Below are 24,382 nucleotides of genomic sequence, written 5' to 3' on the forward strand. Positions count from 1 at the left end.
TTAAAGGACGCCACTTTAAAGGGAAGTGCGCTTAATTAGGAGCTTTGACAAGATAAGGCCTTAGGGATGATCCATATCCAGAGGGCTGTTCAAGGGCTACCAGCGACGGAATTACAGCCAAAAGATGGGAACGTTTTTGGAGATTTTCCCTCTCATCCGAGCGTAAACCCAGTGCCCTTGGTCAAGCCGGAGCGAGGAGGACTATTGACAGGTATGACAGCTGTCCGATTAGGCAGTCAGCTGGAGGGCTAGGCCTTGTCACACGTCAGGTAGAGATATGAAGCCTGAGTGAGCATAGCGGGGGAAAGGGACACATGCACAAAGTTGGGAGAAGAAGAAGAAGGAGAAGAAGAAGAAGGAGTAAAAACGCTGAGGAAAGGGTTTGGCGACAGCGGCGTTTAGTGCTGACAGGGTACACGCAAATGCAGCCTGTGATAAAAACAGCACGCATATCAGGACACGAGTCACCTGCGCCGTTTGGGAAGCACTCCATTATAAAAAGCTCGGAGAATGACAAATGTGGACCCAAAGAATCCGTGATTGGATCTGGGATTAAGGGGCCGCGGCGTCTCTCGAGGAGGTGGACGGACGGGCGGGCAGACAGAGAAGAGGACAGCGGATGGACGGTAGCCTTCCCGGGCAGAAAACAGAGTGGCAAAGTGGGTGGGTTTGACAGGCACGTCTCACGCAGCCCTGACAGCTCCGTCAATAGCCCCGGGACGAGCGCGTGATTGACAGCTAGCAGGTGGCGCTTGAATGGAGTTGTCAGGACGACTGTCAGTCAGAGTCACATCAGAGCGGCGCAGGGCTCACAGCTGCCCAAGGTGATAGCAGAGTCCGCGCGCACAGCCGAGTCGGATCATGCCTTCAGTCCAGTTTATTAATTTATGTATATACTCGCGATGTGACCAGACTGAAGGATTTTTACACCGCGATTGAAGTACGGGATGGAATAACAGTTTATAATAAGTGTTTTTGCGACGCTGGGGTTTCAGAGTGATGAGAAATGAGGACAGTGGCTACAGTGATTAACAATTAGCAAAGAATTATATCATTTAAATCGTAAAAAAAAACTCAAAATGTTGTGTATAACAGTCAGCTGAAACCCTTAAGTTTAAGTTTATTAAGAATGATTCAGGGTTAGTCACTGAATTAGAAGAAAAAGAAAAAACTTAAACCAAATTCTGCAGATTTAGGCTGAGTTCTTCTCTCAAACGGAAAACACTCTGTTCCACCTTGTGACGTCATCAAGTGGCGATACAGGAAGTGCTCCGCTGTGTTTTTAAACTCCACACACCTTCATTTCTAGAATCATTTGGATGATTTTAGCGTCTGGAATTGCCGATCTCTACTGAACTAAAAGGTAAAAGGAGCTGTTAACGTGCGAATAATAAACGGTGACTGAAACATGTGTTTCTTAAAGCTTCTATATTACACCAAAATTGACTGGTGTGAGCGTTAATCCGTGTTCTAATGTCGTTAGCTCCTCAAAAACAGACCTGGAGTTGTGTTTTGTTATCAATTACAAAGTCAAAACATAAAAAAATTCACAAAATCTGGTCAAAATGAGATAAACTAAATTATATCTGAAAGAGCGATGCAAGAAATCGTGACACATTTTAAGGCTGTGTGAGGTTTAAACCATGTTCTAATGCTGTTACCTCCTCAAAAACAAACCTGGACTTGTGTTGTCTGCATCTCCAAAGCTCAAAACACTCTGTTCCTCCTTGTGATGTCATGAAGTGGTAGTTTTTTTTCCAAGTTATCAGTTCCTCCTTTCACCTTTAGTTCAGTCGAGATCGGGCAATTCCAGAAGCTGAAATGATCCAAACGATTCTAGAAATGAAGGTGTGCGGAGTTTAAAAACACAACGGAGCACTTCCTGTATCACCACATGATGACATCACAAGGTGGGTGTTAAACATGTGTGAACAAAACAAGAAAAAAAACCACAATTCCAGGTCCGTTTGTGACGAGGAAACGACATTATCCGGGCCCTTTAAAGCTCGAAGGAGGAGGACTCGCATCTGCCTGAAACAAATAACACAAGAACGATGATGTCATAGATACACGATCGAAAAAAGCGCGAACGAGCCGATTCTGTGCGAACAAACGGCGAGTGGAACATGACGCTGCAGAACTCCGGGCAGGTGTGGAGCTCCAGGTGGATTTATCCTCTGCAGCTTCACGTCGACTTTGACCCAGAACTATCCAAAGTCTTCACGAGTCTGGTGTTTGTGCCGTTTTCGTCTGTGACTGTCAAAGGTATCGGAGAAAATCACATACGAACCGATAATAAACTCGTATCGAAACCAGACCCTCGTTTGAGCCGATATCGATATTTAAAAGTCACGTTCACACGACAGAAATGAAACTGAATCTGGTGAATCTGATGTGTCTCTGTATAAAACACAGACGAGTTCACACCACTGTCCTCTCTCCTTTCTCTCTCCTTTCATCCCCTCCTCTCTCTCTTTTCTCTCCCCACATTCCTTTATCCTCTCATCTTCCCTTCCTCTCTCCTCATCTTCCCTCTGTTCCTCCTCGTTCCTCTCCTCCTCCTTCTCTCTGTTTCTCCCCCTTCTTTTACCTCCCTCCCTCTCTCTCCTTCTCTATCGCCTCCTCCCTCCCTCTGTCCTCCTCCTCTCTCTCCCTCTCCTCCTCTCTCTTTCTCCTCATTCTTTTACCTCCTTCCTCTCCCACTAATCCTCTCCTTTCTTTCTCTCCTCCCTCCCCTCTCTTTCTTCTTCTCTCTCTCCTTCTCTCTTCTCCTTCCCTTTCTCTGTCCCTCTCTTTCTCTCTCCCTCTCTCTCCTCCCTCTCTCTTTCTCCTCTTTCTTTTACCTCCTTCCTCTCCCACTAATCCTCCCTTTCCTCTCTCCTCTTCCCTCCTCCTCTCGCTATCCCTCTGCCTCTCCTCCTTCTCTCTCTTTCTGCCCATTCTTTTCTCTCTCTTCTCTTTGCTTCCTCTCTCACCTCCTCTTTCCTCCTCTCTCTCCATTCCTTTATCTCCTCTCCTCCGTCGTTCTTCTCCTGACACATGGTCCACACTCTCTCCCTCTCCTCCTTCTCTCTCTCCTCCTTCTCTCTCTCTTCCTTCTCTCTCTCCTCCTCCTCTCCTCCCTTGTTCTTCTCCTGACACATGGTCCACACTCTCTCTCCCTCTCCTCCTTCTCTCTCTCCTCCTTCTCTCTCTCCTCCTCCTCTCCTCCGTCGTTCTTCTCCTGACACATGGTCCACACTCTCTCCCTCTCCTCCTTCTCTCTCTCCTCCTTCTCTCTCTCTTCCTTCTCTCTCTCCTCCTCCTCTCCTCCCTCATTCTTCTCCTGACACATGGTCCACACTCTTTCTCCCTCTCCTCCTCCTTCTCCCTCTCCTCCTCCTTTCTCTCCTCCTCCTCCTCCTCTCCTCCTCCTCTCCTCCCTCGTTCTTCTCCTCCACACTGAGTCTCTCACAGACATAAGACTCGTGAATAAAACACAAAGTCCTGCAGTTTAATGTTGAAAATCACATTCTACTGTGTGAAGAAAGAGTATTTTTATCATCGTGGTATCAGGATGAGTATCGAGTACTTTACTGAAGTACTTTTAGATATGTGTACTTGACTTAACCCTTTAAGGACTGAGCTCATTATAGACAGTACAGCTCACCTCGCGTTTTATTCTTTATTTAGCCATAAAATCCTGTTAAATGAAGTATCAGCTTGTACTTTTACCTTTTTTAAACTTCCTTTATTTTACACCTTTGACTGGGAGAATCGTCGGAGTCTCAGACGACAGAATCCGACGCTGCAGAGTTAAAGAGGATCATTTTTACTTTTACTTGAGTACATTTGAGAGCAGTGTCTGTACTTTCCTGTACTACATTTTTGAACTGCACTGTCAAGTTAAAGTATTTTTCTTATAGTGTGAGAGCTGCTGAGAAGACTGAGGACTTTATTTTTAACATGTTCTGAATTTGAGCAAAAAAATAATAAATAAACAGATAGAAAAAAAACACTCAACTCAAATCTTCATCAAAATCACCACATTTGAAGTTTTATACGACTCAAAATCTGCGTGAAATACTTTTGCTTTTTACTCTTTAAACAGATACTTTAATACTTTTACTTGAGAACTTTTTTCATGTGATACTTTTACTTTTACTTGAGTATTTTTCGCTCTCGTATCTGTACTTTTACTTAACAAAACAGAGCACTTGTTCCATCGCTGATACAGACTTTTATCCAGTGTAATAAATGGACGAGTTATGAATCTTAAAGTGAAGTATAAGTACTTTTCGTATAATTTGAGGGGTTATTTTTACCATGTTCGTAGTAAAATCTTGACTAAAGTTTTCGAGTTCAAGCTTCGTCTTTGAGCAAAACAAAAACAAACGCACGAAACTGATAAGAAAAATGAAAAAAGAGAATTTGTTTTGCAGCTGTCGACCAAAATCTGTGTCATTTTTAAATCTATATCACTGCATTTACACACGAGTGAAATACTTTGACGTTTTACAGTTAAAGTACAATTTCAAACGTGTACTTTAACATTTAATTTATTTATTTAATAGCACAGAATAGTTACGTATCAAATTTATTCCTTGGTAAAATCGAAATCGTTTGAGATTTTCATACCGAGCCTCGTTCTCTTTTCCGCTTTGAGGCAAAACATTTCAATCAAAGAACTTTTAAACTTTGCGGCGCTAAAAACATGTTCTGGAAACTTTAAATGTAAAAAATTGGATGTAAATTCTCAGAGTCTGGGTTACATGGCAGCTGCGTGTTGATTGGTGCGATCTTACCCTGCTGGACATATCCGGTATGTGCACACATGGCTGCGTTCACTCAATAAAAGCAACTGGAAAAGGGATTTTGAATGTACGACCGATGCATCTCTGCTGATTTTTTTTTTCTTTTTTCTTCCATTTCCGTGGTTCCCTTTAATTGAGCATTGTTCCAGCGTGAGGGCATGAAGCACAGGAGTTAATGGGCGATAATTATATGTGAGAGAGGCTTTCTCCCTGGAGTGGAATCCAGAACAAATGGAAGCTCCGATGTGCAACATTCTACTTCATTACATCTGCTGCGATTAAAGCCCCAACATCTGGCACCGTATCCTGACAGATAGACAAGCCTCGTGGACTGGAAGGGAAAAAGGAGAGATATTTACAAAAATCTAACACGAGGTATTTACTGGATGAAAGAACAAGAGCTTGGGGCGAGCGGGCTACACTTCCCCTCAGTGTTGGAGTGATAGATGTACGTAAACACGAGCGAATCGGCCCAGCGCTTTACACAAAAAGCCCCCGTCGCACATTCACATCACAACGGACTTTATTGATATGGGCAGCTTTTTTTGCAACAGATAAATACGACTTCGGTTTTTCAAGTAGACACTGGAATGTACATCGATGCAATTTTCAACAATCGTTCCTAATTTTTCAAGAGGTCAAGCTAAAAACAAGAACGTGTGTGTGTTTGTGTGTGTGTGTGTCGTCGCGGCAGCATCAAGTCCCGCAGAGCGACGACACGGCGACGTGGTCCCGCCCCGCCGGCGCTCGGGTGTCGTCGACGCCCGGCGGGGGGGCGGGTTTGGAGAGGGGGCGGTGGTGCGGGGCGTGGGAGCGGCGGAGGCGGCGGTCCGGGTACAGGCTGTTGTCGAAGGGTTTGCGGTGGACGCACAGGACGTGGGTCTTCAGGTTGCCCTTCTGGGACGCGCTGTAGGGGCAGTAGCGGCACTGGAACGGCTTCCGGGCTGAAGAGAAGAAGAAAATACAAGATTAGTCCAAATGTTTGTGTCGGGTTTGGTGAGAATCAAAAAGTCGTTATTTAAGGAGAAGGTTCCACCAGAGCAGAGGCGTCAAACTCACACTGGGCCAACATTTAAAACAAATTCAAGCCAAACTCAATATTTATTAAAAAACTGGCAGCACCTGATGAGGAACGTTTAACCTGTTTATGTGGAAACAAACTTTAGTTTTGCTTAAACACAAAATAACTCAAACTCAAGCTTCATCTTACAAACATCAGCAGAGTTAGTTTCTTAAGTAAATAAATTAAATTATGTTTCTCTCTGTAGTGATCAGTTTGTCCGAGTTGACCAGTAGCTCAGTCGCTAATGAGCGTCCACAGGAGGAGCGCTCGCTGGTCTCCACATGCAGCGCACGAGCAAAGCATTCTGGGATGTGTAGTGTTAGTGCTGCATGTGCTGGACACTGCAGACCAGCTCTAAAACTAAATCTGAAATGACCTCACGGGCCAAATATAATTACACTGTGGGTCAGATTTGGCCCCCGGGCCTGAGTTTGACGTATTAGGTTCAGTGTTTGATGCGTCGTTTTAATTTTTCTCAAGTGAAGACACAAACACGAAGAAACACAGGAAGAAAACAGTCACATCTTTATACAGCGACTTTTGAAGAGGTTTACATCAAGGAACCACACACACACACTCACACACACACACTCACCCCCACACACACCCACCCCTTCACACACACACACTCACACACCAGTGCACACACACACTGGGAGTGAGGTGCGTCCTGATTCAGGTCACACACACCCTCACACACCAGTGCACACACACACTGGGAGTGAGGTGCGTCCTGATTCAGGTCACACACACTGTCTCACTCTTGCTTCACTTTCATTCACATGTTTCAGTCCCTCTGTCCTTCCTCAGGTTTGACACACAACATCTTATCAAACAGTTGAAAATGACGGCAGAGTTTTGTGTTTTGTTTATCTGGTTAAAGTAAAAAAGTGATCACCACAATAAACAAAATAACACAAGAACGACAACTAGAACTAGAGTTTTCACAAAAACAACTTAGGTCAGTTACAAATAGACTTAGGACGAGTTTAGTGTTTGTTTGATCACATTTGCCATGACATAACACACTTTTATACAACTCGTCCAACTTAACGACACAACACTGAACACGAGGAACAATGCGTCATGTAAACTACAGGAATAATAATGTGCTCTTTTTCACTGCTTATCTTATAAACCACAGTGTACTCACTATAATCAGGACGTTTTTCATAAAGAGCTATTCTTTGTGCTCTGTTTCCTGGTCTTACACACACAGACGCACACACAGAAGCACACACACACAGACGCACACACACACACACACACACGGCTCATGCACAAATAAATACACAGAGCAGTGCTGAGCTGAGGAATGACAGATGTCTGCAGCTGGAGGGCCAGGCACGCCAAAACTTCCTGCCTGTCCCCGTTTAGAGCCTCGACTCGACTAATGCAGAGTTTACACACAATTTACAACATGACACAGAGAGTTTAACCAGAAAACACCAGAAAACACCAACAATCACCAACAAAACACCAGAAAACACCAGAAAACACCAACAAACACCAGGAAACACCAGGAAACACCAAGAGAACACCAACAAAACACCAACAAACACTAGAAAACACCAACAAAACACCAGAAAACACCGACAAACACCAGAAAACACCAAAAGAACACCAAACAAAACACCAGAAAACACCAACAACCAGAAAACACAAGAAAACACCAACAAACACCAAAAAACACCAGAAAACACCAACAAAACACCAGAAAACACCAACAAAACACCAGAAAACACCAACAAAACACCAGAAAACCCCAACAAAACACTAGCAGAACATCAAGAAACACCAGAAAACACCAACAAACACCAGAAAACACCAACAAACACCAGAAAACACCAACAAACACCAGAAAACACCAACAAAACACTAGCAAAACATCAGGAAACACCAGAAAACACAAGCAGAACGCAAGTAGAATACCAACAGAACAACAACAAACACCATAACACACTGCCACGTCTGACTGAAGGAAACACACACGATACATGAGGTTTCAGTGACACGTCACTCGTGGAGTCACAGACCAGAGTGTTTAGACTCACTGTCCCAAAGCCCAAAGGCGACATCAGGACTCGCTCTGTGTTTGCTTCATGGATCATTTAAGTTCAGCTTTTTAATTCAGCTGAAAGAGACATTCAGCTTGTGTTTTTTTGTTGTTGTTTTTTTCTAAATGTTCAAAATGTGTTCATTCCATAAATAAAATGTCATTTTCTCTGTGACACTTCGTGGATCATAAACACAGACTGTAGATGTTTATAGAAAGAGTAAAGGTAAAAAACATTATCCTGTGTTCAGTGATATCTTCAGATTAAATGTCATAAAGTATTTACGGCTCCAGTGTTTTTGTTTAGTTTTTTCTATGGAAACTGGGTCAAAATGGCTCTTTGGGGGTTAAAGGTCACGACCCCTGACACAGACTGTGAATAAGTGACTAAGTGACTAAGTGAGCGTGACGTCGCCCGCGGCGTTAAATGAAGCTCATCGAGGCTGGAGCAGGTACAGAGGCCAAAGTGGAGCAGAGTTTCATATTTGGAAATCTGATCATGAGTATCATAGCAACAAAAGAGCCAATCAGGAGCGAGGCTGCTGAAGGTCGTTTATCAGGGAGCGGGCGCCTAGCAACACTGTCAATCACACAATATGGCATTTATATGATTATGGTATTTATCATGACCGGCCTGGGTAAATGAGGCACTGCTCGTCTCCATGGAGATGTTATGGCTTCATCTGGAATGTTTCAGAGTACAGCATTAAAGATCTCCATGGAGACAAGCCGATGACACCACCAAGCTCACTGATCAGATCTGTGGAGAGGTGAATGCAGGTTTTCAAGGAGGTTTTGAGCAGTAAAAACACGGGTAAATAAATAAATAAATAATAATAATAATAATAGTAAAAAATAAATAAATAAATAAAATTAATAATAATAATAAACAATAAATACATTTAATAATAATAATAGTAAAAAATAAATAAATAAAATAAATAATAATAATATTAAAAAAATAAATAAATAAATAAAATTAATAATAATAATAATAATAAACAATAAATACATTTAATAATAATAATAGTAAAAAATAAATAAATAAATAATAAATACATAATAATAATAATAGTAAAAAATAAATAAATAAAAATACATAATAATAATAATTTCTTCTGTAAAAACACCCAATTAAAAACACCCAATCACACTGTTATACATTTAATGCCACACTGTGTACCATTCCAGACAAAGCAATAACATCTCCATGGAGACCAGAGAAGTTACACTGTGCAACTACAAACTATTTTAGAGATAATTATCCGTGAATCGTCGCCTGATATTGAGTCATAAAGTGTCGCGCGGTTAAACAAACGGCGTGTTAATGAGAGACGACATTTGACATCGTTTCTGTCGTTTCTTCATTACATCAACAGAGACGAGCCGCTGGAAACACAGCAAACACAAAAACAAAACTGTTAATCGCTTCCATAAGAACGTCTGACCTTAACACGAAATCAGCGCGACGCAAAAGGCCCAAAGGTGCGAAGAGGAAAACGGCGAGGTCTGACTCACGAGGATCAAACCTTCACCACAAAAGTATTTTTATCATCACATCACGTCGCAACTTTCCCCGCTCCAACGCCGCCTTCGGGGTGATTCACGGTTACAGTAAAACATTATGAGCTGACGTCATGTGACATCACTTCCCAAAAATCAAGAATGTCTGAGCCTTTTGACCCCGCCCCCTCCTCCTCCTCTTCCTCCTCTTCTTCCTCCTCTTCTCCATCCTTCATCTCATCATCCACCTGCAAATCTACACAAAATAAACTAAATATAAACTTAAAAAAACGACTAAAATCACAGTACTCCAGCTGTTTTTATCTCTGGAGAATGTTCCGCATTGTTTTAACTTCCTGTTTCCCTGGAATCACCTCAGCCGGTCGAGCGTTTGACCTCAGATCCGAGAGGTTGCCGGTTCAAATCCCGCTCTCTACATAAACATCAACTTGCATCCGCCGACTCACAGGTTGACGGTGCGATTCCGGCTCACACAGACGATGCTGCTGTTGCGTCGTTGAGCAAGACACTCACCCCACGTCGCCCCCCAGTGTCTGCGGATATAAAGCGCGTTTTTAACCACTTTAAAATCTTTTCATACACATTTTAAAATTTGAACATTTTAACTTTTTTATTCACATCCTGCTCTTTTTTCCCTGTTTATTTAGATTTTTGGCTCCTTTTTTACATTTTTTTAAAACATATTTATACATTTTTTACTATATTTTTGCCTTTCTGTCTGTGTTCATTTATTCTTTCCAGTGACAGTGTTGGGTTGAAATAATAATAAAAAAAAATTGATGACAAAAGAAGGTGTTTTGGCAACAGGAAAACGTGGAGAAATTCACAGAAGGTGCGAGTAATAAAAAGGTAATGCGCCATCTGTTGGTTTTTGGAGTAACCTGACGCCGTAAAGGACAGAGTTTGGCACGGCAGCCCGGGAGGGGGGGGGAGGAGGGGCCAGCGGAGGGGTGAGACGAGGGGGCGGGGCCAGTGGAGGGGTGAGAGACAGGTGGGCGGGGCTGTTTAAAGGTCCTGTATGACACAAAATGAACTCTTGTGAGGTTTAAGCCATGTTATAAGCTGTTTCCTCCTTAAAAAACAAACCTGGAGTTGTGTTTTGTTTCATTTATTATTTGTCTGTTTCATCTCCAAAGCTCAAAATGCTCCATTCCACCTTGTGATGTCATCAAGTGGTAGTTTTCATGTTACCCGTGACGGTTTTTTACCTTTAGTTCAGTAGAAATTGGCAATTCCAGAGCTAAAATGATCCAAATGATTCAAAAAAATGAAGGTGTGTGGAGTTTAAAAACACAGTGGAGCACTTCCTGTATCACATGATGACATCACAAGGTGGAACGGTGTGTTTTCTTTCAGTTTTGAGATCAGAACTCAGTCTAAACATGCAGGGTTTGTGTTAAACATGTGAGAATGAAACAAAAAAACAAAAAAACACACAGCTCCAGGTCTGTTTTTGATGATTTAACAGGATTATAAAAAAACATAGATCAGAGAATAATAGCGCCCCCTGGCTTTAAAGAGGGAGAGGGGGGCACACAATCGCATAAAGAAAGCCTTGTCGTGGTCCAGGTACAGGGCTGGACTTCCTCGAGCCAAAACCAATGCGAGCGGAAAAACAGGAAGTGGTGAGTGACAGTAGAAATAACAGCTGTGATTCATGGGGCTTCTGACTAACTGTAAAACAACTTAATATAGTCGCCATTGTGTAATTGACAGACTAGATTCCAGTAAGACGTATAAATCTCAAACAGAGGAATACTACAGCTGTCTCCACTCACTTGAAATACACCCCGGTATTAAACAGTACTGCAGTATTTTGTGTGACCCACTGAAAACTCAAACGCACCAAAATGTCGTTTAAAGTGGACGTGTCGCGCTGTTTTCTGTGTTTTTTTTGTTTCATTCTCACACGTTTAACGCACAAACTTTTAATATTCAGGCTGAGTTCTTCTCTCAAGCTGAAAGAAAACGCACCGTTCCACCTTGTGATGTCATCGTGTGATACAGGAAGTGCTCCGCTGTGTTTTTAAACTCCACACACCTTCATTTTTTTGAATAATTTGGATCATTTCAGACCTGGAGTTGCTGATCTCAGTGAAAATAAAGGTTAAAAAAATGTCACTGGTAAACTTCAACTAAAACGACCACTTGATGACATCACAAGGTGGAACGTCGCATTTTGAGCTTTTGGAGATGTAACAGACTAATAATAAAGTGTGACTCAAACATGTGAATGAAAAACACAACTTCAGGTCTGTTTTTTTGTATTTTTTTTTTCCAAATGTTTTTATTAGGAACAACAGAAAGACAAATTATAATGAAATATACAGTTTAGTATGTTTATTTTATTTTTTATTTATTTTATTTTTTAAATCCAAAAACATAGTGTGGTAGAACTGTACAGTGTGCAAAAAATAAATAAATAAAAAAAAAATAAATAAAAATAAATTAAAATAAAATAAATAAATAAAAATAAATAAAATAAAATAAATAAATAAATAATAAATAATAAAAATAAATAAATAAATAAAATAAATATAAAATTAAATTAAAAGATAGATAGATAGATAGATAGATAATAAATAAAAATAAATAAATAAATAAATAAATAAATAAATAAATAAATAAATTAAAATAAAATAAAATAAAATAAAATAAAATAAAATAAAATAATTAATGCAAATATTTTTTACTGAACATTCCCATCTCCGCTCAACATTTAATTTAGAGCAAATATCACCAATTAAATATTCACAAATATTACAAACATCAACATCACAACAGAAAATGAAATAAGAGATAAAACTCCAGGTCTGTTTTTGACATTATAATAATAATAATAACAACTTATTTAAGGTGGTTTTTATGTTAGTTACGTATTTAAAAGCTCAAATAAACTTCTTAATAAACGATTTTTGTTCATGTTTTACTCAGTCTAATTAATGTGTCGTGATTTTAAAGACACTTAAGTCCGTCGGGTTTGATTCCAGGTCATTTTAGGTGTTTTTAGGAGGAGTTTGCATGTTCTACCTGTGTCAACCTGCACTAAACACACAACAGACAAACACTACTGTACGCTACTACTTTCTTTGCAGTATTTAAATTAAAACTGCACTAATTTGCTTTTATATTTACGTCGAGCGCAGACCTCCAAGCGTCAACCTTCAGATCAAACGCTCTACCGACTGAGCCACCGTCGCCCTGAGCGCTTTTTTCCACGTTTGTCAGTGTGTGTAACCCCCCCGTCGTCCAGGTCTGATCTATAGTTTAGCGTTTGGCTTTTACCGTCTCCGTCAGCCTTAATATGTCGATGTTCTGTCGTATTTCCGTGATATTTCAGAAAAAACAAACACGACGAGCCGCAGATTCACCCCGAGCGTCTGCGTCTCATCACGTTTGGCCCGTCCCCGACACGTCCGACCCTCACGTCTCTCTCCTATCTCCTCCGCCGCCCTCCTGATCCGCTCGCTCTCCCCTCCCACCCGAGCGGAGGGGAGGTCCAAACCAGAGCAACCTCTAAATAAGTTCCATTAATCACAGGCCAAAGTCTAATGTAACTAATATTTTACAATTAGAGGAGACAGGCCCGAGCTCCGGACCATCCATCTCCACCGCGCGGTTCAAACGTTCCACCACGACAACGCCCCCTGTATGTGTGCGCCGCGACGGGCTACAGGAAATGAACTGTCAAAAACATGGTAAAAAATGACATCTGCAAAGCTCGAACACGCTCCGTTCCACCTTGTGATGTCATGAAGTGGTAGTTTTTCTAGGTGATAACTGCCCTTTTCTCTTTAGCTCAGCAGAAATGGGCAATTCCAGGGCTGAAATCAAACCGAATGAGTCGAGAAAATGGAGGTGTGTGGAGTTTAAACGCACAGAGGAGCACTTCCTGTATCACACGATGACATCACAAGGTGGAACAGAGTGTTTTTTTCAAGTTTGAGAGAAGAATTCAGTCTAAATCTGCAGGTTTGTGTGTTAAACATGTGAGAATGAAACAAAAAAACACAACTCCAGGTCTGTTTGTTATGATTAAACTTTATAACACAGATCAGAAAACAGCATGAGCCTTTTAAAAGTTCCACATTATGGCATTAAACATCTATGTTGCATTTATTTTACTCAAAGCTTTAGCTCAGGAGAGTTTAAAAACATAGCGGAGCACTTCCTGTAGACCTGGAGTTGTGTTTTATTTCATTATTAACTCTTTATTATTAGTCTGTCACATCTCCAAAGCTCAAAACGCTCTGTTCCACCTTGTGATGTCATCAAGTGGTAGTTTTTTTCAAGTTAACAGCTCCTTTTACCTTGAGTTCTGCGGAAATGGTCAATTCCGGGAGCTGAAATGATCCAAATGATTAAAGAAAATGAAGGTGTGTGGAGTTTAAAAACACTTCCTGTATCACTTGATGACATCACAAGGTGGAACAGAGCGTTTTTCATTTGAGAACTCAGCCTAAATGTGCCATCTCTACTTACTCAAACATGTGTGAATGAAACAAAACACAACTCCAGGTCTGTTTTTGAGGAGAAAACAGCGTTAGAACAACATAGATCAGAGAATAGCGCCCCCTCGCTTTAAAGATGGAGTCGACTGCAGCTTGACGGCGCCCCCTACACGCTCCCGACCGGAAATGAAGTGCCAAAAACACGGTAACGAATGGCTGTGGTTGGTTACAGCGACTTTCTGAAGGATCATGTGTGAAATATGAGTCTGTGGGACGATCGGAGGCGAGAGAATGATCCAGCATCCGACGATCCGACAGGCCGTAAAGAACGCGGCAGCAACACCGAGCCGCAACCGTCGTAAAGCTTCACTACGCTCACGTTTATGTCCCCGACGCATCCAAAATACGACAATTAAAAACAGTAATGGCATTTCCAGATGTTGGTAAACAAAAAACGATCCAATTGGGTTTGATAATGACCAAAAAGACGAATGAAACGGTTGAGTTTTTAAGTTTTATCGTTAAGAAATGGTCCAATATGTGACATTTATTAGATTTAAATCGTAAAAACATGGATATTTCTGTTGTTTATAGTTTTGCTGTTTGTGTGTTTGAATTTAAGTTAAAACAAGTGGAGATTTTAAGATGCTAAAGGCTAAAGTTCACGTTTTTTTAAAGGTATTCTGGCTCTATAGTGAGATAAATATGTTTATAAATGTACAAGGCGACAGTGGAGGAGTTTGTAGCGCGTTTGTCCAACGATCTGAAGGTTGTTGGTTCGATTCCCGCTCGACCTTTCAGTCCCATGAAAGTAGAAAAGCGCAATAAACCGAGAGACAGGCCGTGTTTCAATTTGACGGTTTCGCACGTCGTCGGCCGCATTTGGAGGACGCTTACGTCACTTCAGGCGCGATGAATGCGGCCAAAAATGTGCCCTGCGTTTCCGTGGAGATCGGCCGTGAACGAAGTGTGCACATTTCGCACACTTATGTATCCCATCATGCACCGTGTGTCACTTCTTCTACAGGAGAAACGAGGTGGATTTTCTTAAAGTTATGTAATACGAGCTACAACTGAAAAAAAAAAAAAAAAAAAATCACCTCAAACGTTATATTTGTCTGTTGATATTTAAAGAGAAACATAAATTATTTACTTCATTCAGTCTAAACGGAAATAAACGGCTGCGACGACGACACCTCGACTCTTCTTCAATGAAATAATAAAGAATTTAAAATAAAACTGTAATTATTTCGGAGTCCATTTTACACGTTTAGCTCATTGGTCAGAGGTCGTCACGGTTGCTAGGAGACGTAACGTAAACGCACAGACAGAGGTCGACGTTCGCTCCGTGGCGTCGGTCTGTCCCGATTCAGCTCGGCCTTTGCAGTCGATGGGTACTTCAAATGGTACTTCAAATGGTACTTCAAACGGTACTTCAAAGTGTGCAACTGTCAAACTGAGACACGGCCAAAGTCTTACATGTAAAAATAATTCGATATAAACTGTAAAAACATCAGTGTATCCAGTAGTTAAAGTGCGTTTACTCGGGATTGTGACGTCAAACATCACGAGAATTTAAAATGCCCTGATGTTAAGATCAACACAGATTTTAAAATGCTAAATGCTAAATGCTAAAGTCAGCGTTCGTCCAAAAAACATTCTGACTCTATTGAATAACACCTGTATTTATCAGTAGTGACGACGCAGATCTTTTGTTTATGTTTCAGTTTTACTTTTGTTAATGTCTCTCTGGACGTTTGGCACAACACAAAGTTTAATCTGATGAGTAACTTCATGTTTTTTTCATTCTATCCTGAGCTCTGCAGTAATAACAAACAGTTTATTATAAAGTTTATTATTACAGAGACGTCACAAACTTCCCTAAAACCACAGAGTTTCCTCATGTGCAGACCTGAAAACACCTCACCTTCAGATGTAATTCAGTTCATTTGTGAGTTTATTATCACTTAGTTACTCCTTAACCTCCTGAGACCCGGTGTCCTCATCTGTGGACAACACATTTTGGGTTGTTTAGTCCACAGTAGAATATTTATTTATTTTTATTTATTTATATTTAATTTTTTATTACATTTCTATTGTATTTTTATTTATTTATTTTCATTTTTTAATTATTATTTTTTATTTTTTTTATTGTATTTCTTTTTTATTTAATTATTTTTTAATTTATTTTATTTTATTTTATTTTATTGTATTTTAATATATTTTTTTATTATTATTTTTTTACATTTATAAAAAAAGTTTATTTTGATTTAAAGGCGTACATCTTCCTGCTCCTGTCAGCAGCACAAATGAGACAAATTGTTCCTAGAGGCACAATTGTTTCTCATTTTGTTTTTTACACAAAATGTCTGTGTTCAAGCTCTTAATAGTTTTTGTAAAGTTCTGCAGGAGCTCGGGTCTCAGGATGTTAAATCTGCTTGTCTGTCGCGCTTGTGTCGCTTTGTGGATCATTCTGTTATAAGTTACACATTTTAAATCACAATATTCACTAAAAACGACTTAATAAACGAAACAAATCCGCTGAGTTTTGTGTGTCCAGTGGAGCTGACGTCACCGTAAACGTCGTCGCAACAAAGAGTCAGCGTAGGTCACACGAGCGAGCAGCGTTTTTTTAAATTAATTTGTACCAAAGTGATGACGTGACGCTGCCGAATCCAACGTGTATCATCGATTAAGAAAATAAAACTGGAAAACGAAGCGCAAAACGGCGTCCAAAGTGATTCCAGATTGTTCAAACATCGTCGCAACAAAGAATCGGCTCCTTCTGTAGATAGTCATAGACGACGTCCGCGAGCATCGGATTTTTAGCTCATTTGTGCCAAAATGACGACGCGACGCTACCGATTAATCAAATAAAACTGGAGAAGGAAGTGCAAAATGGCGTCTAAAGTGATTCCAGACGGCGCAAAAATGCACGAATGGCTCCAAACGCGAAGAGAAACAAACATAACTCGGCTAAAACCTCTGAAAAGTCAATTTTACACGCTGTATTCTGCAGAATTGTCTTTGATTTACGGCGTATTTTTATCTAAAACCCTCTTGTCCTAATAAGCCCCTCCCCCCCGTCCCACGTGTCGCCGCCGCACCTGTGCGTTTGTCCCACGCAGAGACAGTGCGTCGGGCGGGGACTCGGGCGACATAATGGCCATGATGACAGTCGCCGCTCAGACGGGGGCAGCGCGGGCTCCACGGTGACGGATGACCACGACCGGCGCTCTGACGGCGGCCGGACAGTGAGTGATGAGTCCGCGAGCGCCCCCCTCCCCTCCCCCGCCGCCTCCCCTCGCCGCCGCCCCTCCCTTCATTATGTCCACGGGGCTACAAAGGCAAAAGTCTACTGCCCCCTCTCTGCCCCTCCGCTGACATCTGCTCACGGCTCACTCTTTCGCCGCTCCCTCGCTCCATCCATCTCCATCTAGAAGTATCTTTGTGCCGCTCGCTCCCGCCGAACGCCGCTCTGTCCCGGGGTCGTCCGAGGCCGCGCGGAGGTCACGCCATGAGATAATGACGAACCCTTTTCAGCCTTTCAAATCGGCCGCGTCACGTCCTCCTCAAAGTGCTTTTTTTTTCACTCCTGATCTTTTATCGATTTCGCTCAAAGGCGTCGCATGAAAGAGTGAAGTGTTTGACCAGTTCATTTTCAACAAAGACACCCACAAACACGGATTTTTTCTTTTTTCTCATCTTTGTGTTACTGTTCACGATGGATTACATAACACGTTTGCTTAAAATCGCTAAAAATATGAGTTTCCAAACAGTTTTGATGTAAAAAAATCCTCTAATCTTGTTCAAATTTCCGATACTGGAGAAAAAAGTTTGATTCTTGACGCTGAGTTTGATGCAAAAATGAAAAACAAACCAACACTTTTGAACATAAATGAACAGTTCTGACACAAACGCAGCGTCTTTATCCTAAAAATAATAAAGTACAAGTATAAACTGTATTTAAAAGAGTACTGGGATGTAACGAAGTAAAAGAAGTAAAGTATTTTATGTATCTATCTGTACATTTTACACTGGATACTTTTTACTTCAGTACATTTAAGCGCAGTATCTGTACTTTCTCGAAAACAACTGAAAAGTAAAAGTAAAAGTAAAAGTAAAAGTAAAAGTAAAAGTGTTATTACTGTGAGACCTGCTGAAAACTCTAAGGGTTTATTTTTTAACACGTTCAGACTTTGACCAAAACAAAAATATAAAAATACGACATTTGAAGCTTCAAACGACCTCAAAATCTGCACAAAATACTTAGAATTTTTACTCTTTAAGTATATTTTTAAACAGGTACTTCAATACTTTTACTTAAGTAGATTTTTCATGTGATATTTTTACTTTTACTTGAGTATTTTTTGCTCCTGTATTTGTATTTTTACGTAAGAAAATGGAGTATTTCTTGCACCAGTGATGAGAACGCACCTTTAAAACTGAAAATAAGTCACATATAGTACTAGTACTACTACTACTACTACTACTACTACTACTACTACTACTACTACTACTACTACTACTACTACTACTACTACTACTACTACTACTACTACTACTACTACTACTACTACTACTACTACTACTACTACTACTACTACTACTACTTACTATATGACTAATCCTAGTGCATAATTTTAGTTTTCTCTTAATTTTCCTTTAATCTGAGTGTAATTGCTCCAAATGTGCGTCTGCCTCTAAACACGTCACATGTGCAGAGAAATAACACATTTATTGACTCTAAACTCTGATTTTGTTTGTAAAATATAAAAAAAATAAAAAAAATACAGCTATATTTCGTTTGACCCTTGTGGTTTTTGCAGTTTCGGACTAAAAGCTAAAGTGCTTCCCTAATGGTTTTCTCCACTGAGCCACACTTTTCTCCAGGAGCTCGTTGATCAATAGATGAGAACAAGCTCCTCACATCAAATACACAAAAGTTTGAGACTTTACTGTTTTTTTTAACTTTTGGCCTTAAAAGCTTCAACGCAAACTTTATTTTTAGTCTAGAAACTGAAAAGATGAAGTAGTTTATTACAACTTTTCTGACTATTCCATATTTTTTTCTTTCGATTCGTGATGGGACTTTTTTCGGCTCTTTTAAAGGATCCGATTCTGGCTCTTTTACTGTTTATTTTTACGACAGAAGCCAAAGTGAAACTTATTTATCGACAAAATAATCAAACAAAAGAGACACAACGAGGCTCAGACGTGTTTAAAATGATCCAAACTGACACTGGACAGTTATTATGAGGCTAAATGTGTTTTCCTGCATAAATCTCTGCTTCTGTTTATATAAAAACACATAAAAATAGAAAGAAAAAGATTCGGTTCTTTTAAAAAATGAGATTCAGTTCCAGTCGTTTCTTTTGATTCTGGAGAAAATAAACACAAATGTCCAGAGCACGTGGCGTTTTTAGGGTCAAACCTTTTGGTTTGAAAGAGAAACAAAAACTATTATGTCACTGATCTGAGGAAACATCTGCACAGACGACGTGGACGACACTGACACCGTGTGGACAAACTGAGGAAGTGCAGCCGGACAGGGAGGAGGAGGAGGAGGGAGAGGGAGAGAGAGGGGGGAGAGGAGGAGGAAGAGGAGGAGGAGGGAGAGAGAGAGGGGGAGGGAGAGAGGGGGGAGGAGGAGGAGGGGGGGAGGGAGGAGGAGGAAGAGGAGGAGAGTGGGGGAGGGAGAGAGGGGGGAGGAGGAGGAGGAGGGAGAGAGGGGGGAGGAAGAGGAGGAGGAGGGAGAGAGGGGGGGAGGAGAAGGAGGAGGAGGGAGAGAGGGGGGGAGGAGAAGGAGGAGGAGGGAGAGAGGGGGAGGAAGAGGAGGAGGAGGGAGAGAGGGGGGAGGAAGAGGAGGAGGAGGGAGAGAGGGGGGGAGGAGTGGGGGAAGAGGAGGGGGAGAAAGAGGGGGGAGGAGGAGGGGGGAAGAGGAGGAGGAAGAGGGAGAGGAGGGAGGAGGGGGGGAGGGGAAGAAGAGGAGGAGGAGGGAGAGAGGGGGGGGAGGAAGAGGAGGGGGGGAGGATGAGGAGAGAGGGGGGGAAGAGGAGGAGGAGAGAGGGGGGGAGGGAGAGGGGGAGGGGGAGGAGGAGGGAGAGGGGGGGAGGAGGAGGAGGAAGAGAAGGGAGAAAGAAAGAGGAGGAAATGGGAAGAGGAAAGAGGAGGAGAGAGGAGAAAAGATGAGGAAAGGGGAGGATAGAAGAGGAGGAAAGAAGAGGAAAGAGGAGAAAAGAGGAGGGAGAAGCAGGGAGGAGGAGGGAGGAGGAGGGAGGATAATGAGGTGTGGACAGGTTCACACAGAGGTCACCATCTGGCCAATTACCTTCCGCTGCCACATTAGGACCGACCTGAGCTGTCGGCGCAGACACATCACTCCACGTCCAAAACGCCGCCGATATGTCAGCGGCGCCTCGTGGAGCGCGTGGACGCAGAGGACGAGGGACGGGGACGCACGGGCTCCTGACACCGCCACCTGGTCAGAGCGAGCGAGACACCTGCCTCGAGACACGACAGAGGACACGGCACGAGGACGCAAGGTCACGGGACGTCTGTGTGTGAGTGACAGGTGTGTGTGTGACAGGTGTGTGTGACAAGTGTGTGTGTGTGTGTGTGTGACAGGTGTGTGTGACAGGTGGGGGTGTGTGTGTGTGTGTGAGAGAGAGAGGTGGGTGTGTGTGGGGGTGTGTGTGTGTGTGTGTGTGTGTGTGACAGGTGTGTGTGTGTGAGACAGGTGTGTGTGTGTGTGAGACAGGTGTGTGTGAGACAGGTGTGTGTGAGACAGGTGTGTGTGACAGGTGTGTGTGTGTGAGACAGGTGTGTGTGACAGGTGTGTGTGTGTGTGACAGGTGTGTGTGTGACAGGTGTGTGTGACAAGTGTGTGTGACAAGTGTGTGTGACAGGTGTGTGTGTGACAGGTGTGTGTGCGTGCCGGGGTGTGTGTGTGTGCGGGGGTGTGTGTGTGGGTGTGTGTGTGTGTGTGCGTGCGTGTGGGGGTGTGCGTGTGTGGGGGTGCGTGCGTGTGTGTGTGTGTGTGTAACAGGTGGGGGTGTGTGTGTGTGTGTGTGCGTGTGTGTTTGTGTATGTGTGTGTGTGACTCTTCCTCATCATCACATCAGCAAACATCAGATCGAAAACCAAAACCTGATCCACTGACCTCCTAAAACGTCCAGACGCCAAAAGTATCGATTAAATCAAACGCTTCACCTCAAACAGAAACAAAATGGAGGAAACACGACCCCGAGGTCACAGGGTCCAGGCTGTTTTTTCTAAATTATTCATATTTCTGACAGTTTTGAAGGAGATTTTGGCCTTTTGTTTATGAGCAGGGACGACTTTCTCCATCCTGTACAGCACAAATCTGAACATTTTACAACAAAAACACACAAAAAATACACAAAATGTCCTCGTCTGTGCAAAGAAATATACAAACGTAACACACGGCTGCAGCGTTAAGTTCATACTGTGATGATTGTGTCGATTTATTATATTATGTTTTATTGTCTTAAAGAAAATCGAACCTGGATTAAAGTTTTTGAACGTGAACATGTTTCGTCGTTTCAGATTCTTCATCTCGACTCACAAAACGTCTCGTCCTCCTAAAAACTTTTGTACAACTTTTATTTTGCTATAATAAAATAAAAAAGTGAAACTCTCCGTCCACAGCTCCAGAGTCCGAGTGAGTCTGAACTCGTCTTTAGGAGTTTTAGAAGTACTCGAGTTTGTTACTTAAGTAAAAGTACAGATATCAGAGCAAAATATACTCGAGTAAATGTATCAGTGTTAAAGTACCTGTTTAAAAATGTACTTAAAGAGAAAAAGTGAAAGTATTTGTGCAGGATTTGAGTCTTTAAAGCTGCAAATGTGGTGATTTTGATAAAGATTTGAGCAGAAACGACTGAATGAATCATTTTTCCATCTGTTTTTTTTATTTTTATTTGCGTTTGTTAAAAATAAACCCTCAGACTTTTCTGCAAGTTTCCTACAATAATAAAAAGTACTTTTACTTTTCAGTCCTGTTCATAAATGTAGTGAAGTAGAAAGTACAGATACTGCTCTCAAATGTACTCAAGTAAACGTAAAAAATACCTCACGTGTGTACTGTGTAGAATACTTTACTGCTGCTTTAAGTAAAAACACACAGGTCTGAAGTGTCTTTTCTTTTCTTTTCTTTCTCTTTATTTATTTATTTGACTGGGATAATAATGAACAGACCTGGAGGAAACATTCTTTTTGATTCTTGTGTAATTTTCCTTCTGCTCCTCCCAAAAAAAAGATCATTTAAAACTTGATCTGAAGTAAATCACAGCTGTTTAAAACTGACCCACCTCTTCACTGAAAATACTCGAGTAACTGCAGTACTGCGCTTTAAATGACATAATGGATCAGTGCTGGAGCGTAACGAAGTAAATGTACTCAAGTATTTTAGGAATCTGACCTTTACTTAAGTACATTTTACAGTGGATACTTTTTACTTGAGTACATTTGAGAGAAGTATTTGTACTTTCTACTCCACTACGTTTTTGAACACAACTGAAAAGTATTTTTTTTACTACAGTTTGGGACCTGCTGAAAAGGCTGAGGGTTTATTTTATTTTATTTTATTTTAACACCTTCAGAATTTGAACAAAACTAAAATATACAAATAAAAACAAAAAAAATATTTATTCAATTGTTTCTGTTGAAAATTCAGCTCAAATCTTTACAAAAATCACCAAATTTGCAGCTTTAAAGACTCAAAACCTGCACAAAAACACGTTACTTTTTACTCTCAGCAACAGGTACTTTCTCACATGCTACTTTTACTTTTACTCGAGTATTTTTTGCTCTGATATCTGTACTTTTACTTAAGTAACAAACTCGAGTACTTCTTCCACGCCTGCGTTTGCCAAACTCCTAATGAAGAGCTCAGACCTGGACTGAAACCTGCTGAAAAAAGTGAGGTTTTATTTTTTATTTATCATTTTAGGAAACAAAAATATACAAATAAAAAAATAAATAAATAAAAAACAGAAAAAAGTATTGTTTCCACTGTTTCTGTTCAAAATTCAGCTCAAATCTTTACAAAAATCACCACATTTGCAGCTTTAAAGACTCAAAATCTGCACAAAACACATTACTTTTTACTCTCAGCAACAGGTACTTTCTCACATGGTACTTTTACTTTTACTCGAGTGTTTTTTGCTCTGATATCTGTACTTTTACTTAAGTACCAAACTCGAGTACTTCTTCCACGCCTGCGTTTGTCAAACTCCTAAAGACAAGAACAGAATGGACTGAAAAGTAAAAGTCTTGTTTATTATAGTTTGTGACCTTCTGAAAAAGCTGAGGGTTTATTTTTAACATAATTTTAGGAAACAAAAATATACAAATAAAAAAAATAATCATAAAAAATAGAAAAAAGTATTGTTTCCACTGTTTCTGTTCAAAATTCAGCTCAAATCTTTACAAAAAATCACCACATTTGCAGCTTTAAAGACTCAAAATCTGCACAAAACACATTTTTAAACAGGTACTTTAACACTGATACTTTTACTCGAGTATTTTTTGCTCTGATATCTGTACTTTTACTTAAGTAACAAACTCGAGTACTTCTTCCACACCTGCGTTTGTCAAACTCATAATGAAGAGCTCAGACCTGGACTGAAACCTGCTGAAAAGGCTGAGGGATTATTTTTTATTTATCATTTTAGGAAACAAAAATATACAAATAAAAAAATATATAAATACATAAAAATATAAGTATTGTTTCCACCGTTTGTGTTCCAAATTCAGCTCAAATCTTTACAAAAATCACCACATTTGCAGCTTTAAAGACTCAAAATCTGCACAAACACATTACTTTTGACTCTCAGCAACAGGTACTTCCTCACATGCTACTTTTACTTATACTTTTACTCGAGTACTCCCCGCTCCAGTATCTGCACTTTCCCTGGAGTCACACCCGCTCGGTCCTGCACACGTCCTGCGCTCCGGGTGAATAACACACACACACACACACACACACACACACACACACACACACACAGTTTTATTCCCACACACATCAGATCTTTGGAATCCACACCAGCCGAGCGATCAAAGTTTGTGAATCGTATGAAACGTGGCGTGAAGCCTCGGCGCGGCGGGGAGGGGGGCGGCGTTCACGTATTATAATAACCATCTGTACGGTCCAATACCAGAGAACATGTTGAATCATAAAGCAACAGAGCAGATGTTAATCCCTAATGGAGTTGACAGGCGCTTTCCCGTCTTTCTCGTGGACATATTGAGTTTCTGAATAAGAGGAGGGGGATCACAGAGAAGGTGTATCAGGTTCCACTCATAACGCATGAATATCAAAGACCCCAGCTGCTCCGTTGGCTCTCCGGAGACGCGGCGTTATTAAATCGGCACTCGACGAGCACATCACAACAGAACGAGAGCTTAAGTCTGCGCGTCGCCGGCCTCACCTCATTTGTAAGTTCCCGTACGAGAGACCCTAACTCTT

General features: G+C 41.2%; 1 protein-coding gene across 1 annotated transcript in view; it reads right to left on the bottom strand.

Moving 5' to 3' along the window:
- Positions 1-5,489: 5,489 nt before the first annotated feature.
- LOC117371923 (zinc finger protein 536-like) overlaps positions 5,490-24,382 on the bottom strand; it is a gene marked incomplete at its 5' end in the record, with an annotated part of 40,061 nt that continues 21,168 nt past the window's right edge. Inside the window, one exon of the mRNA XM_033967598.2 lies at positions 5,490-5,737. Coding sequence (XP_033823489.2) covers positions 5,490-5,737 — 248 coding nt within the window. The remainder of the gene's footprint in view (positions 5,738-24,382) is intronic.

The sequence above is a fragment of the Periophthalmus magnuspinnatus genome, chromosome 6 (assembly GCF_009829125.3).
Source record: "Periophthalmus magnuspinnatus isolate fPerMag1 chromosome 6, fPerMag1.2.pri, whole genome shotgun sequence".
NCBI lineage: Eukaryota > Metazoa > Chordata > Actinopteri > Gobiiformes > Gobiidae > Periophthalmus > Periophthalmus magnuspinnatus.